The sequence below is a fragment of the Gopherus evgoodei genome, chromosome 4 (assembly GCF_007399415.2).
Source record: "Gopherus evgoodei ecotype Sinaloan lineage chromosome 4, rGopEvg1_v1.p, whole genome shotgun sequence".
Lineage (NCBI taxonomy): Eukaryota > Metazoa > Chordata > Testudines > Testudinidae > Gopherus > Gopherus evgoodei.
Window position 1 is genome coordinate 147,395,159 of NC_044325.1, and position 14,023 is coordinate 147,409,181.

At 48.8% G+C, this 14,023-nt stretch overlaps 1 protein-coding gene across 1 annotated transcript in view; it reads right to left on the reverse strand.

Annotated features, from left to right (window-relative positions):
* Nucleotides 1-287: 287 nt before the first annotated feature.
* The window catches only part of RHOC (ras homolog family member C), a 37,228-nt gene continuing 23,492 nt past the window's right edge, over nt 288-14,023 (reverse strand). Inside the window, exons 2-5 of the mRNA XM_030561734.1 lie at nt 6,604-6,761; nt 5,556-5,676; nt 3,069-3,199; nt 288-2,453 (exon numbers count right to left, since the gene is read on the reverse strand). Coding sequence (XP_030417594.1) covers nt 2,280-2,453; nt 3,069-3,199; nt 5,556-5,676; nt 6,604-6,759 — 582 coding nt within the window. The 5' untranslated portion in view covers nt 6,760-6,761 and the 3' untranslated portion in view covers nt 288-2,279. The remainder of the gene's footprint in view (nt 2,454-3,068; nt 3,200-5,555; nt 5,677-6,603; nt 6,762-14,023) is intronic.

The following is a 14,023-nucleotide window of genomic DNA, read 5'->3' on the forward strand; positions in this document are numbered from 1 at the left end:
GGGTTTTCGGGGGACCAGAGTGTACCAGGCACTGGAATTCCTGGTTGGTGGCAGCGCTACAAGTACTAAGCTGGTAATTGAGCTTAGAGGAATTCATGCTGGTACCCCATCTTTTGGACGCTAAGGTTCAGAGTAGGGAATTATACCATGACACACACCCTGTGCATTTGCTCCCCCTCCTCGGTGTCGGGGAGCTGGGTGGCATTTCTAGAGTGTGTACAGAACATTCCAAGAGCGGGTTTCAGTCAGAAAATGCCATTTCACAAAAACAAAACTGGCTGCGGGAATGCAGCTGCTGGTGAAATTTTATTTAGAAAATTACAGAATGAAGTGTTGTGATGGTGCCAAAATGTCCCAACTGACATCAAAACGGAACTGCTCATTTTTTAATAAATCACTTTTTTAAACCAAGTCAAAATCATGAGAAAATGTTTTGACTTTATCAAAGTGTTTTTATCAGTCCAAAAGTCAGCTTTGGATTTGTAGAAAGTTTTGAAGTCTTTCATTTGTTCCAGTGCAGAAAAGGGAAGAGATGTCTCATGTGAGCATTGGGTGAAATCCCACTGCAGAAACCCCTGGAGTACTGAGGGGAGTTCCCAGCAGAGAATCAGCATGAGGTTTTGCAGAAGAGAACGTCTGTTAGCTGCGCAGAAAACACACACATACACCCTTAGGGAAGAAAGTTGAGCCACCTCATTTCCTATGGCCCAGCTTGGAACAGTGTTCACAGAAGGACTCTTGACTAAACCACTCAACATTCCCTTTTGCATTTCATCATTGTGGAACTCACCTCCCCAAAGCAGCTCAGCTGCTCAGTTTCCTTAACGTTCCCAAAGTGCTCAACCCCAAGAGCTGGCAGGGGATGTATAATCCTCCCATGTCCCTCCCTGAAAGCGTCACTCCCATCTTAGTTATAGCTGGGCATCCTCTCCTTGTCCTAACAGGGCAGAGGTGGGGAACCTGCTCGGTCAGTCAAGCAGGGCTTGAAAGAAACTGAAAGATGCACTAGGCAGCCTTTGCCCCTCTCCAGGACTTTTGCAAGGCGCTCAAAGTGTGTTAATGAAGCTTCACGCCATCCTGTGAAGCAAGTAGTTCTGACTCTTATTTTGCAAACAGGGCAAGCAAGGTAGGAGGCATAGTGCCTAAGGGCCACACAGCAAGTTATGGACAAAACTATGGTATTTTGTCCCCAAGAACCAAGAAGTCCTGACTGGCAACTCCCTGCTCTAGCCTGTCAGCCCAGCTGCATGGCATGGGGATAAATGAAGGACATCTCCAGGAAGCTAGTGAAGAGGAGAGCAGGAGACCCAAGAGGTCTGCATGCATGGGGCAGAATAATGGTGCACAGGTGCTAAGTTACAGTTATTAAAATATCAATTTGCATTTATTCTCCCAACTATGCATTTTAATTTACAAGTGGACTCAAGTCAAGGCAAACATCAGTGTGTAAGAAAAAGACCCAGCCAAGGGTTCTTTTACAAGGCCTTACTTTATTGAAAGAGGATAAGAAGACACTACCACAGTGCAAGTCCAAGGTGAAAGTGCAGCAGAGGGCATTTCTGACAGTAGCAGAGCACAGCTCCTTGCAAAGCACTGGTGGAACAGGGCAAGGCCCTGAGTACAGACAGAACCGAGACTGCCTTGATGAATGTGTGTGCAAAATGCTGGTGGGTGTGCTGGACACCTTAACCAGAGGGAGAAACCAAACCCCCCTGGAGCTGGAGCAGCTGAACATCTTGGCTTGGAGACAAAGCAAAGAGTTGAAGGAAACACAACCAGGATGCCAGGACAGGAACACACACCCACAGGCAGACTGTGTCAGAGCTTCCTTATTTTGCAGAGAGTCTATTCGAACAGTATGAAAGTAGACATTAAATATTGCAGAGAATCTGTACAGAGCATCAGACAGGAACAGAGGATGAAGAATTAGTATAAAATGGGACTGAACAACACCGAGAGCTACTCAAATGCACTGTATGGTGTATACAAAACAGAAGTGTCTGCCAAAGATGGTCCAAAGCCATTTGGCCCTTCAGAGCCCAGGACTGGCTTAGGAGGACAGTCCACGGATGGCACAGAGAAGCACCACTAGACACCTCCCAATATGTGCTTCAGGTAGTGGGTTTTGGGCAGCGGGGTGCAGGCCGCATTATATTCTCTAGACATCAGACCTAACAGCGCTCTTCCCATCCTGTACCCCATTCTCACACACGTGGGGGGTGCAGGAAAAGACAGATACAGTACAGATGGCAGTCACGTTCTTCACAGGCACTGCCGCTTTACAGGAGTGGGCAGCCTTTACGCTTCTTGTTTTTCCTGACTTGTAAGCCGGCCCGAGTGGCCATCTCAAAGACTTCCCGCACGCCATCCTTCGTCTTGGCAGAGCACTCGAGATATCCAAAGGCATTGATTCTGTTAGCCATGTCCCTCCCTTCCTCTGGCTTCACTGGCTCCTAAGAGTCATTAAAGAAAAAGCTTTTAGAATGCTGAGTTAAGCACCAGTGCAGCAGGCCAGACGTGCAGTCAGGGAGGCTCAGCATCTCTAAGTACTGATACAACCATGACTACTCCTATCTGAGTGCCTCCCTCTTCGGAAGAGAAGCCAGGATTGTCTCTGGAAATGCTTTAGTATCCTGCATCTCTCAGGACTGGGATTCTGCTGGAACATGAACAGGAACTGGAGGCGGCAGCAGCAGCGGTCTGTAAACCTCTGCAGGAGTAATTGCACAGCAGGAAAAGGCATCAGCAGGTCAGTCTGGGCTGAGCTGAGGGACTGCCCTGTTACTGTGTAGCAGGGATCTCCATTGCCTCGTGCAGAGGAAGCTGCTCTCAATGGGCACCCACCCTCTACCCCTGAATGCAGGAGAGGCTGCAGGGAACTCTGTAAGAAGAAGTTACAAGTAGCTGCAGCCCTGACTTATCCCCACAGAACATGCCTGACTCCACATGCACTGCAGTTGCCATGGGGATACGCAGCACAGCATGAAGAGCACACAGGTCTGCACAGATGTGTTGCTTTCCTTTAAGGGATGCTGGCATAGCAGCTAGAGGTGCTGTAGCCCCCTTACCTGCTTCATCTTCGCCAGCTCCCTCCGGGTGTGCTCATCATTCCGTAGGTCCTTCTTGTTTCCAACCAGGATGATAGGCACGTTGGGGCAGAAGTGTTTCACTTCTGGAGTCCACTTCTCAGGAATGTTCTCTGGGAAAGCCAAGCACAGTTAAGGACTTTGCACTTTGCTGACAGGGCTTTAATACACAGCAGCCCCCTTGCAGGCCAGGCTACCACTGCTGCCTTCCTACGATGTTCCCAGGATATTAAAAGAGGCAAATGTTTTAGGTTCTTTCCTGGAGAAATTGTATACTGCTGAGCTGCACAGGACAGAGATACAGTGAGAGCCTTATTTGCATGCCCTGACTGCTGTGTCACTGGCAGAGAGGCTCGGTCCTACACCCCTCCACAGCTTCAAGTGGACACTGCTCTTCACACCTCTGAAAAAAGCGTGAAGGAAAATCTCCACCAAAACCCCAACAGCATTGCTGATGACACCCCTACAAACATGGCAAACAGAAGGGCCTTCAAAGAGCCATACGAAGGAGCTGGGGGAAGGGAACAAACACCCATGAGGTCTGATTGCCGAGGGTGTTGATTCCAGCTGGTAGAGGGGCAGCATCATTTGCAATTAGCCACCATTTCCTTGTGAAAAGGAGCATTGTCGTCCCTTTCTCCCTGACGGACAGTACTGAAGGGCACTTGAGGAGGATGTGGTACGAACATGCACAGGCCTGCAAACCACACTGGGTGCTTTAGCAAGAGCTGTAAATCACAGCTGTGACAGACAATTGTTCACTCATGAGCATGGAGGAGGGGACCAATGGCACCAAGGCAGCAAATTCCTCCTCCCACTGGCAGCCCCTCCCCCCACAAGCAGCTGATGAGACTCTGTATCAAGCAGACAGCACTCTGGGGAACATCCTCATAACTATCTTCTCTCAAAGCCTCCGCCTACACATGCCGAGCACATCAACTCACAGACTGCAGCATGAAGATTTGGGCCTTATCTACATTCCTGAACAGCCCCAATTCAGCAATGATGCAGTGACACCAGTTGCTGAATTGGGGCCATTCTTGAGTGCAGACAAGGCCTTAGCAGCAACTGAAGTTGACATGATCAAGTTACACAACAGTTTCTTTTTCTTTACTATGAAAAAGTGTCAAAGGAAGCAGATCATCTGCAGTGAAACATCCAAGGTCAGGGAGAGCCACAGCCAGCCACGAATGGGGGTCAGAACTCCCCTCAACATACCCGCTTTAACGAAGGCACGGCCAGCATGTGAATTACACACTGCAAGTGCAGCAGGTAGGAGAGGAGCAGAATCGTGTCCTCTTCAGCACAGGAGATCATTGCTATGGAAGAAGAGATCCTCTCCAGCGTGAACACCAGCTCTCCTAGCTCCCACTGGTTTGGATTAGATCTTTATAATGTCAAGACAACCAGACTGGATACTAGATTTAGCAACGGAGTTCTGGTTTGCTGGCGAAACTGTGCTCCTGGTTCTACTTTCCTACAGCCTTCTTGTGGGCTGTGAAAAGACACTACAACCCTGCCGAAAGCCAGGAATTTGTTGGGCAGGGAGGGCCTGAGAACGGAGCGGAAGGCAGTGCCTCAAGATATCTGCTCTTCTGCTCATGCAGGTTTCACTCTAGGCTGCAGAAGGGGCTGGTGGGAGTTCTGGGGGTAGACTGCAGGCCTCATCTTCTGGGATCTCTTTCTGGCAGTGTAAGCAAATGCACTATGTATAAGAGCAGGGTAGGTTTTTGCTGATGCTCAGAGCAGGACAGAGAGCGTATGATACACCCTTTGGCTACAGGGGAGACCGGACTGACATCAAGACCTGGCAAGCGACTAGTGCTAGCTCCGACACACTGCTCTCTTCAGGAGCCCCAACCGTTGTCAAGAACGGCTAAAGCACTTTGGCCACCAGGCGCTCCCCAAAAGCCAGGGCAGAGTATCCGCTGGAATTCGCCCTGACATTGCCAGACAATACCCAAATCCGTCAACACCTATGTTGTCGGGTGTAAAACTCCTCTCTGCCCACTCAGGTTTGCATTCAGGAGCTGCAGAGGGAATGAACGCAGAAAGGGCATGGAGCTATTCTGACAGGGCTCTATTTATTTCACAGCTGAGAAAGTTGCTGGAGAAGTGCACGAGGAAGGAGTTGACTCACAGAAGCCAAGCAGGAGTGATGCTGTGACAATCTAAGTCTCCTGAGTGCTGAGTTTGTTTGCTAACAAGAACTTTTCTGTTCCTCTCAAGGCTACTCTAGGCTTTTGGCCAGACTCATCTCTAGACTGCAAGCAGAGAGCTCTCAATCCAAGCCTGTGCTTAACAGTTTTGGAAGAACACATTAAAAGTCCTGTTTAGAGTGAACTTCACCCCTGTGCAGAGGGCCAGCAGCACAAGGCCCACCCACCTATCAAGTTGCCTTGTGCATAAGGGTGAAATTCACTCAGCTCCTAAACCCCATGCTTGTTACCCTGGCTCCAGTGATCCTACCTAGACTGTCTGGGCTATCGATGGAAAAGCACATGAGGATAACGTCCGTGTCTGGGTAGCTGAGGGGCCGCAGTCTGTCATAGTCTTCCTGCCCCGCCGTGTCCCAAAGGGCCAGTTCCACCTAGAAAATGAGAGATTTAAAGAAGTCAGCAGTGTAACAGACGACTCCCTACCCTCCCAAACTGCCTCTTGCAGCAAGGATGGCAATTCTCTCCAGCAGGGAAGCAATTCATTTTTCTCAGTTAAGACAATTAAATTGCTTTGCTAATTCTGGTAGATTTAAAGGTGACCAGGCAATGCCCCTAATCCATGTCCCTGGGCCCAGTAATTAATAGTGTAGATAAGCAGGATATTTTATGCGGCTGCTGTACAGCAATACCTCCAAGAACCCCACTGCACTATATCACCAGCTGCAAAACAGCCTGGAAAGCCAAGTCTACTCCAAAAGAAGCAATGCTTCTCCATAGCCAGCCTGACTGGGATGCTACGGGTGTCTGGGTTAGGGAAGGTGGGGAACATGGTCTCCTTTGGAGGATTCTTCTAATCAGAGAGTGTGTCATTGAGTCTTCTGCTTACATGTCAGGGGCTCCAGCAATCCCTGAGAGGGACAGGCACCCTGCTGGGCTTGCCACTGCATGCTGGGTTGCAATTCACAGCAGAGGAGAGCATTGCTGGAAGCAGCCTGTTGGCCTTTGCGTCTCTTTTCCTTCCCCCGCTGAAAGGCCTTTCCTCCTCTTGGAGGTACTGGAGAAAAATGGTCAATGGCCGAGACGTTGAATACTCTCAACTGCAATGCCTGGCACAGGGCCTGAAGAGCCAGGCTACCATGGTCGAGGCATGAGGACAGGGAGAGGAGTTCAGTCACGACAGAGGGCTTGGCAGGAAGCGGGGGACAGAGGGGAAGAGCATACACAACAAACATTCCAGAGGGGACATGAGCGGATCTGCCGAGCGCACGGTCCCTCATGCAGAGATTGTCCATGGCTTGGGAATACAGGCGCTAGACAAGCGCAGGTGGCGTGAGACCCCCCCCCCCCCGGAAAGTTACCTGCTTTCCATCTACTTCAATATCAGCGATGTAGTTCTCAAAGACTGTCGGCACGTAGACCTCAGGGAACTGGTCCTTGCTGAACACGATCAGCAGGCAGGTCTTCCCGCAGGCGCCATCTCCCACAATCACCAGCTTCTTTCTGATGGCTGCCATTGCTGCAGAGACAAGAGCAAGGCTGCGGGTGAGCCACGACCCACAGGAAGGCCAACGGTACCGTGTATCTTGCTCATTTTGTGCTGCCCTCTTATGGGCCAAGCATCCACAGGCCCATAAGTGCAACACCAAGGCTTGGGCTCCACACCAATGCCAGAACTCAGTGCTGGGGCTGGTTTGGGGGAGGAGGGTGCACTGCAGATCCCTTCTCCCCCATGACACGTAAGAGAGGTTACTTTGCCCCACCACCTGCAGAAGTCCTTATGGCACATGTCACTGCTAGTCAGAAGTGAGCCCAGGGGCCTAGCCAAATTCTGGTAAGCAAGTTAATGCACTGTACAGGACACCTGCAACGAGCCTGAGCATTCCCAGCATTGCATGTATCCACGTCGCTGCTTTTTAAACATGGTTTGGATCCTTCTGAGCATCAGTAAGGGTTAGAGCAGTGGGTCTCGAGTTTTCAGGGTACAAATTATCAGGCTAGGCAAAGCAGCTTATTGCTAGTGTCCCATTATGAATTCTGGGTACACTGTGGATTTTATAGACATTCACATGAAATAGCCCAGAGACTGGGATGTTCTATAAATCTGAACAGTCAATAAAAAAAGAACAGACAGTTTACTGGTTTTTAAAATGCAACTTCCTGGCTACACTCCGGCGCACACAATCTTTCTGCCTCTTTTCGCAATGTCAGTAATATAATTAGAGAAAGGGATTAGTGAAGTAAGGAGATAAAACCCGATCAGCCTTTAAAACTAGTCTTGATTTAAAAGACCTTCAAGTAAAAGAGTGAAGTTATGAACTGCTTCCATTTGCCAGAAAGGTGCAGCAAACATGAGCTCTACAGGGTAAGAAAGCAAAAGCTGAATACGATTGGTCAAGTCCCTGCTGGTGTAACTCCACTGAAATCAACATCAGCATCGCTCTGAATTCCTGTAAGTGAACCTGCTGAGTACTGCTCAGTAAACTATCCGCCTCCCCCATCATGAACAAAGATTCCCACGTGCACAAGAGGCAGGGAACATGAGACATAGGACTTGGCTACATTGGAAAGTTGCAGCGCTGGTGGTGGGTTTACAGCGTTGCAAGTGTGGACGGTGAGTAAGTTGCAAGGCACATACAGTGCTGCATCTCCCTGGCTGCAGCGCTGGCTGTACTCCTGCTCTGCCTGGGGTATAAGGATTGCAGCGCTGGTGACGCAGCGCTGCTCCACAAGTGTGGCCACCAAAAGGGCTGTAATTGGCCTCCGAGGTATTCGGAGGTATCCCAGAATGCCTGTTCAGTCACTCTGCTGTTTTGTTGTGAACTCCGGCTCCCGGAGCTGCTTATCTGAGGCCACGTCCAGACTAGGGTATTAAAATCGATTTTAGATACGCAACTTCAGCTACGTGAATAACGTAGCTGAAGTCGAATTTCTAAAATCGAGGTACTCACCCGTCTGGACAGCGCGGCATCGATGTCCGCTGCTCTCCGTGTCGATTCCGGAACTCCGTTCGGGTTGATGGAGTTCTGGAATCGATGTAAGCGTGCTCGGGGATCGATACACCGCGTCCAGACTAGACGCGATATATCGATCCCCGGGCAATCGATTTTAACCCGCCGATGCCGCGGGTTAGTCTGGACGTGGGCTGAAAAACAAACACAGCTCGTTTGCTCGAGCAGAGGCAGGCAGGGGGATTCCTTTGGAATGTTCACAGTTTGCTTGAGGAGAGAAGCAACAGGGCGGGGGGGAGGGGGGAGTCAGTTTTGGAATAGCTGCTTATCTGGTCTGAAGGTTATTTGCATTTAGTGAATAAGAGACGTGGGGGAAGGGATCGAAACTTTTAAAATGATTGAAGATTGGTGCTGTGTATCTTCCAGTCCCTAGAACTTGCAAGGCAGGGAGCTGAGAACAGTGTCAGCTCCAAAAATCCACTCTCTGTCTCCCCCACGCTCCCTGTCACACTCCACCCCACCCCCCTCTTTTGAAAAGCATGTCGCAGCCACTTGAACGCTGGGATAGCTGCCTGTAATGCACCAGTCCCAACAGCGCTGCAAATGCTGCAAAAGTGGCCACACTGCAGCGCTAGTAGCTGTCAGTGTGGCCACACTGCAGCGCTTTCCCTACACAGCTGTACGAAGACAGCTGTAACTCCCAGCGCTGTACAGCTGTAAACGTAGCCATACCCATAGTCAGGACTGGACCAGTTTAGATGGAGTCTCCGATATCCCTTCCAATACAAAACAGCTGGTTCCTGCTGAATACTGAGGACTCCAAGAATTCCAACTCTTAAAATTAGGTTCAGTGCCTACCCAGCAGCAAACAGAGTGCCAAAGAAATGGGAAGTGACTACATCAGCAGTGCAGGCAGAGGAAACAGGTCAGCGCTGGGTGATAAAGGGAGGTTTTATTCCTGGAACAGTTTTCCAGTCTCACCTTTACACCCAGAATTAGCAATCCAGGAGACAGCCACTCAAGACAAGGAAGGGCTAAGCAAGAGGCAGAGATAAAGTTCCAGTTTTATTGTCCTCTACTGAGGCCTGATCTACACTAAAAGTTAGGTCACCCAGGGGTGTGAAAACTACCATGCTTGGTGTGATGCAGTAGGGACTGTCTGTGTGGGGAGTGGGAGAGCAGGGGAGGACTTTAGGGGATGGACGATGCCAGGGCCTGTAACCTGAGCTAGGTAAGGGAGGGGAAAGGTCAACACCTTGGTCCGGAAGGGGAACAAAGGAAGGGAGTAGCAGGAGGGAAGCAGTTTGAGTTTGGGCTTGGAGTTGTGTGGGCGGAATTCAGGGGATCCTAGCTAGGATCCAAGCACCCTGAAAGCCCAGAAGGACTCGATGGAGGGGTCCTGACTGTGCCTGCAAGCCCTGCTGTAACCTGTGTTCCTGTTGTCCAATAAACCTTCTGTTTTACTGGCTGGTTAAGAGTCACTGTGGGTCCCAGGAAGAGGGGTGCAGGGCCGGACTCCCCCACACTCCGTGACACTTGGGATGTGAAGTTAAGCTGAGTTAACGGTGGAATGAGCCTCTCCAAGGGGTGTATTACCCGCATGCTGTAGCATTTCAAGTGTAGATAAGCTCTGAGTGAAAGTAATGCATGAGAAAAGCGCCACGGCGACAATTCAAGAGACAAACTCTTTTTCTTTGCACAGGTATAATCTGGACAGTGAGACTGAAAGCTCCCCCCACACCACACCTTGCTGGCCTGGAGCACACCTCCCCCCTTCCTGTTTTCCAAACGTGACTGGGTAATTCATTCTTTATCGCCATTCAATTCTTGTTGAGTCTACCCAGCTTGCTAGCAAGGGGGACAGCTATGCCCCTGCGAAGAACTGGACACGGGGCCCTGAGCAGTAATGGGCACAAGTGGCAATGAAAGCAGGTGGATTATTAAAGTTAGGTGGAAAGCAGAGCACCTTGGAGAAGTCTGTTAGAGATGTACAGGTAGCTGCTGCTACTCGAGAGAGAGAGCAAGTCAACAGTGCAGAGCTGGGCACCCAATACTACTATTCTGAAGGGAAATACTGTGCAACGTTCCTGGGAGGTGACTTTGCTCTCTGCCTAGACAGCAACCCTTGCATTAGCTGGAGAGGAGAGGCTTGCAGGGGCTAGGAAACCCCTCCTGGAGTTCAAGGGAGAGGAGGTTCCAATCTATAGACCCCATAAGAGTGACTGCTGTTTGCCTTGAAATGCAAAACTGCACCAGGCCATCTATTTTCACCAGCTGCCCCAGTCTGTGGCTCAATTTTGCACCCCCTTATCTGGATTTGTATAATGACAATGAGCACCCATCCCTAGCTCCGGTTCCCCCACAAACTTCACAGTTACATAAGGCTACGTAAGGATTTATACACGGTTCGTGCCTACCCCTGTAATGGCAACAACCTGGGAAGCTGAAAACACTTGCTCTAGTACCCTTAATACTCAGAAATATCCAAAGCACATTCCAGGGCAATCTCTCACACCAGTCTGTCTAGAGATACCACTCAAGATCAGGCCCCAGTGCAGTAGATCCTGTGCCACCATATTAAACAACAAGATCCCTGTGCACAAGAGCTCACAGTCTCAGACCTAAGGGCTGGTTTATACCAAGAACTTACATTGACATCGCTACATCTCTCAGCCGTGTGAAAAATCCACGTGTAGTTACGCTGACCTCACATCCCCCCCCCCGCCCCCCCAGTGTAAATCAATGGCAGAATTCTTCTGCCGACCTAGCTACTGCCTCTCGGGAAGGCAGACTGACTATGCAGATGGGAGAACCCCAGCGTCTCTGGTGCACATTACAGAAGTGCTGCCACAGCAGTTTAAGTGTAGACATACCCTTCGTAAATTTTGAGGCTAGAGGTTTAACCTGGTGCCTTGTTTCCCACCCAAAGGGTTTGAAGTGAATAGAAACAGTATGTTCTGCTCATATTGTGGCATCTGCATATGCATGTCATGTCAAGTCACTATCACTCAGAGACCCTGTCTGTTTTGCATCTTTTTGCACTCACGAGAACTTGTCACACAAAACGCCTATTATCTGTTGCATAGTGGAGAAAGGGTTCAACAAGCTGAATCCATTTTAATATGATGAGCAACTTATTCTCTTCCCCCTCCCCCACCAACAAAAAAACAAAGGTAATTAATTGCCTTCCACTATGAGATTGTGTTTCTCACCTCCCACTAAAAACTTGCTTGGAACACATGAATGGGCTGCCTTTCAAAACAAATGCGTGATTAGCTAATCACATAAATGTCACCACATCACAGACCCATCCTTACTAAGCAGTAATTATTTCAGTTACCACAAAATAAGCCTGCAGTGCCATGATGTAATAACTCAGGACGCAACACGAATAAGCATTTAAACTTGAGGAATGCCCACCAATCAGCTGTACAAGCTGCTGGAAGGTGGGGGAAGGAGTTAATTCACACAAAAGCCATCTGATATTCCCAGAATTAGCTGAGAATCTCCAGATACAGACACATTTAGGGGTCTAATAAGCTCCTAGAGCAGAGTTTTCAGAGGACACCCAGCCTTGCTTGATGTGTTTCCTGCACCATATTCCCAGTCTGCAGGATGCAGAAAACCCGCAGAGTGTGAAAGGAGTGTTACTTACGCAGGGCTGCTTTCAGGCCATTTGTGGACAACTGCAATGCTAGCAAGGAACCTACCCTTTAGCTCAATCAATCCAGCCCACTTTAAAGGCTGGAGCCTTGTCTAGACTAAGACTTTTCAAACATGTTACTGTGCTGTCATCATGCCTGAATATCTCTGGGGCCTTGTCCAGACTAGGATGTAAACTGTGCTCCCACTCTGGCTGTTTCTGTCATTTTGTGCTTCCTTGTGCATGGAAAAGGCCTTACAAATCCATTTCACCAGCCACTACCCTCTTCATTCAAATCCCTCCAGGATTCTTTCACAACACCTGCCCATGAAAAAAACAACTCAATCCCCTCCAAGTTACACACCCCTTGGGTTTGTTCTTTGGCTGTAAGGTCTTTGGAGCAGAGACTGCTTTTTTGGGCCTGTTGCTTGGCATATTTGTCAGTACTTAAGATCCATGTGCAAAAGTGTTCAGACAAAAGGAAACAGAGGTCTGTGTGTGTGTAAGCGCCAGCTGCACTCCTGGCACAGGGCACCCCACTCAGAGCACATCTGGCATCATTTTACCCAGTGTCCATAACAACGCATCGTTTGCCACACAATCACTGTTTGACTTAGCCCTGGTATGGAGACTAGGCAGTGCTGCCAAACTGCACTCAGCGAAGAGTACTGAAATCCCTCGATAAAACAGCGCTTCTATTTTCAGGCTCAACTTAAAAAAGGGACAGGGTTTTTTAAAAGGAATTATGCCTTCATGTCCTTGAGTCTCACAATATGGTAATCATAACTGAGCCACAGAGGGCTCCATGATCAGGCACTGAATGCCTCCCATGAAACAAGAACTAGGTAGCTTAAAACTAGGTTGAACAAAGAAACAGAAAACTAAATACTGGAGGGAACAAACATGCCTTGGCTGGGAAACGTACTATGATCTAACAGTTCTTTATCATCTCCGATTTACAGGATTCTTTGATCCTAAGAGTCTGACCCATTCTTTTATAATCTGCGTAACATTATCAAATTCCCTGTGCCCATAAAAGGCCTGGGTCAGGACTTCAGTGATAGCTCACTGTCTAATCCCTTATTAATTACAATTCACTACACAGGGTGGGGAGGACAGAGCCAAAGCCTTCCAAAGCAGCACCAGCCCTGACCATTCTGAGCACTGTAGCCTGAAGTCAAACACTGACTTCTGCATACCTGCCAAGATAAGGCTGCCCCCAAGGGATTAACCTACACAAATTTTGTAAGCACAACAGCCACAAGCTTTCTGTGCGGCTCCTGCAGGAGGCAGGGTTTTGCTTTTTTCTATGAAGCCAGGCATGCTACCTTCACAGCTTAATTTGATTTTTTCCCTGCAAGGTAATAAGACAATTTTTCAAAATATCAAAGTCCCTCTTGGAGACAATTCATCATTCCTGGGCTTTCTATCAGCGTTTCTACTTCACCAAGTAACACCTGCCCTGTGCGTGGGGCTCTGTCTCCCTCCCCTTGCAAAGATGTGTTCTGCAGGTCAATAAGAGTAAAGGCAGACAATTTCCTGCACCTTTTATTTGTAAGATAGCATGAGGTTTCTCAAGGACAGTCCCATTTAAAAAGATGCTTCCATATTTGTGCACCTTGTTCGGTGGTGTAGACTACAAGCCATTTTTCCTTTTTAAAGATGATTTTACCCTGCTTTGGTGAAGCAACACACGTGCCCACCTCCCACCCCCCTTTTAAGCGGCATGGCACAATAGATAGAAAACAATATAAGGCACTTTTATAGCAGTATAACTATGTCCACTCCATGAGGTCACACTGGTATAGCTACAGAAATAGTTATACCAGTACAAGAACGTGTGTCTAGACCAGGCCTTAGACTCATTTTACAGACAGGTTAACAGGAACAGAGAGTAGCTTACCTAAAGCTATACTGGAAATCTTTGCCAGAACCAGGATTAGAACTTGAGGTTCCTGGCTCCCAGGCTGTGCTCACACTGTATCCTTCTCCCGGAAGCAAATAGAGAGGGGAAGTACAGTGTATGACATGGACAGAGGCATGTGGATTTGTCTTTATGCAGGTTCGTGGCCCAGTTAAAAGGAAAACAGATTCCTTCCACTCACAGGAATAATTTAAAACCGAGTAGCAAAATGTTCACAAAAGTTTACCAACACAGGTGCAAATGTAGATTTCCCCAACTTTCAC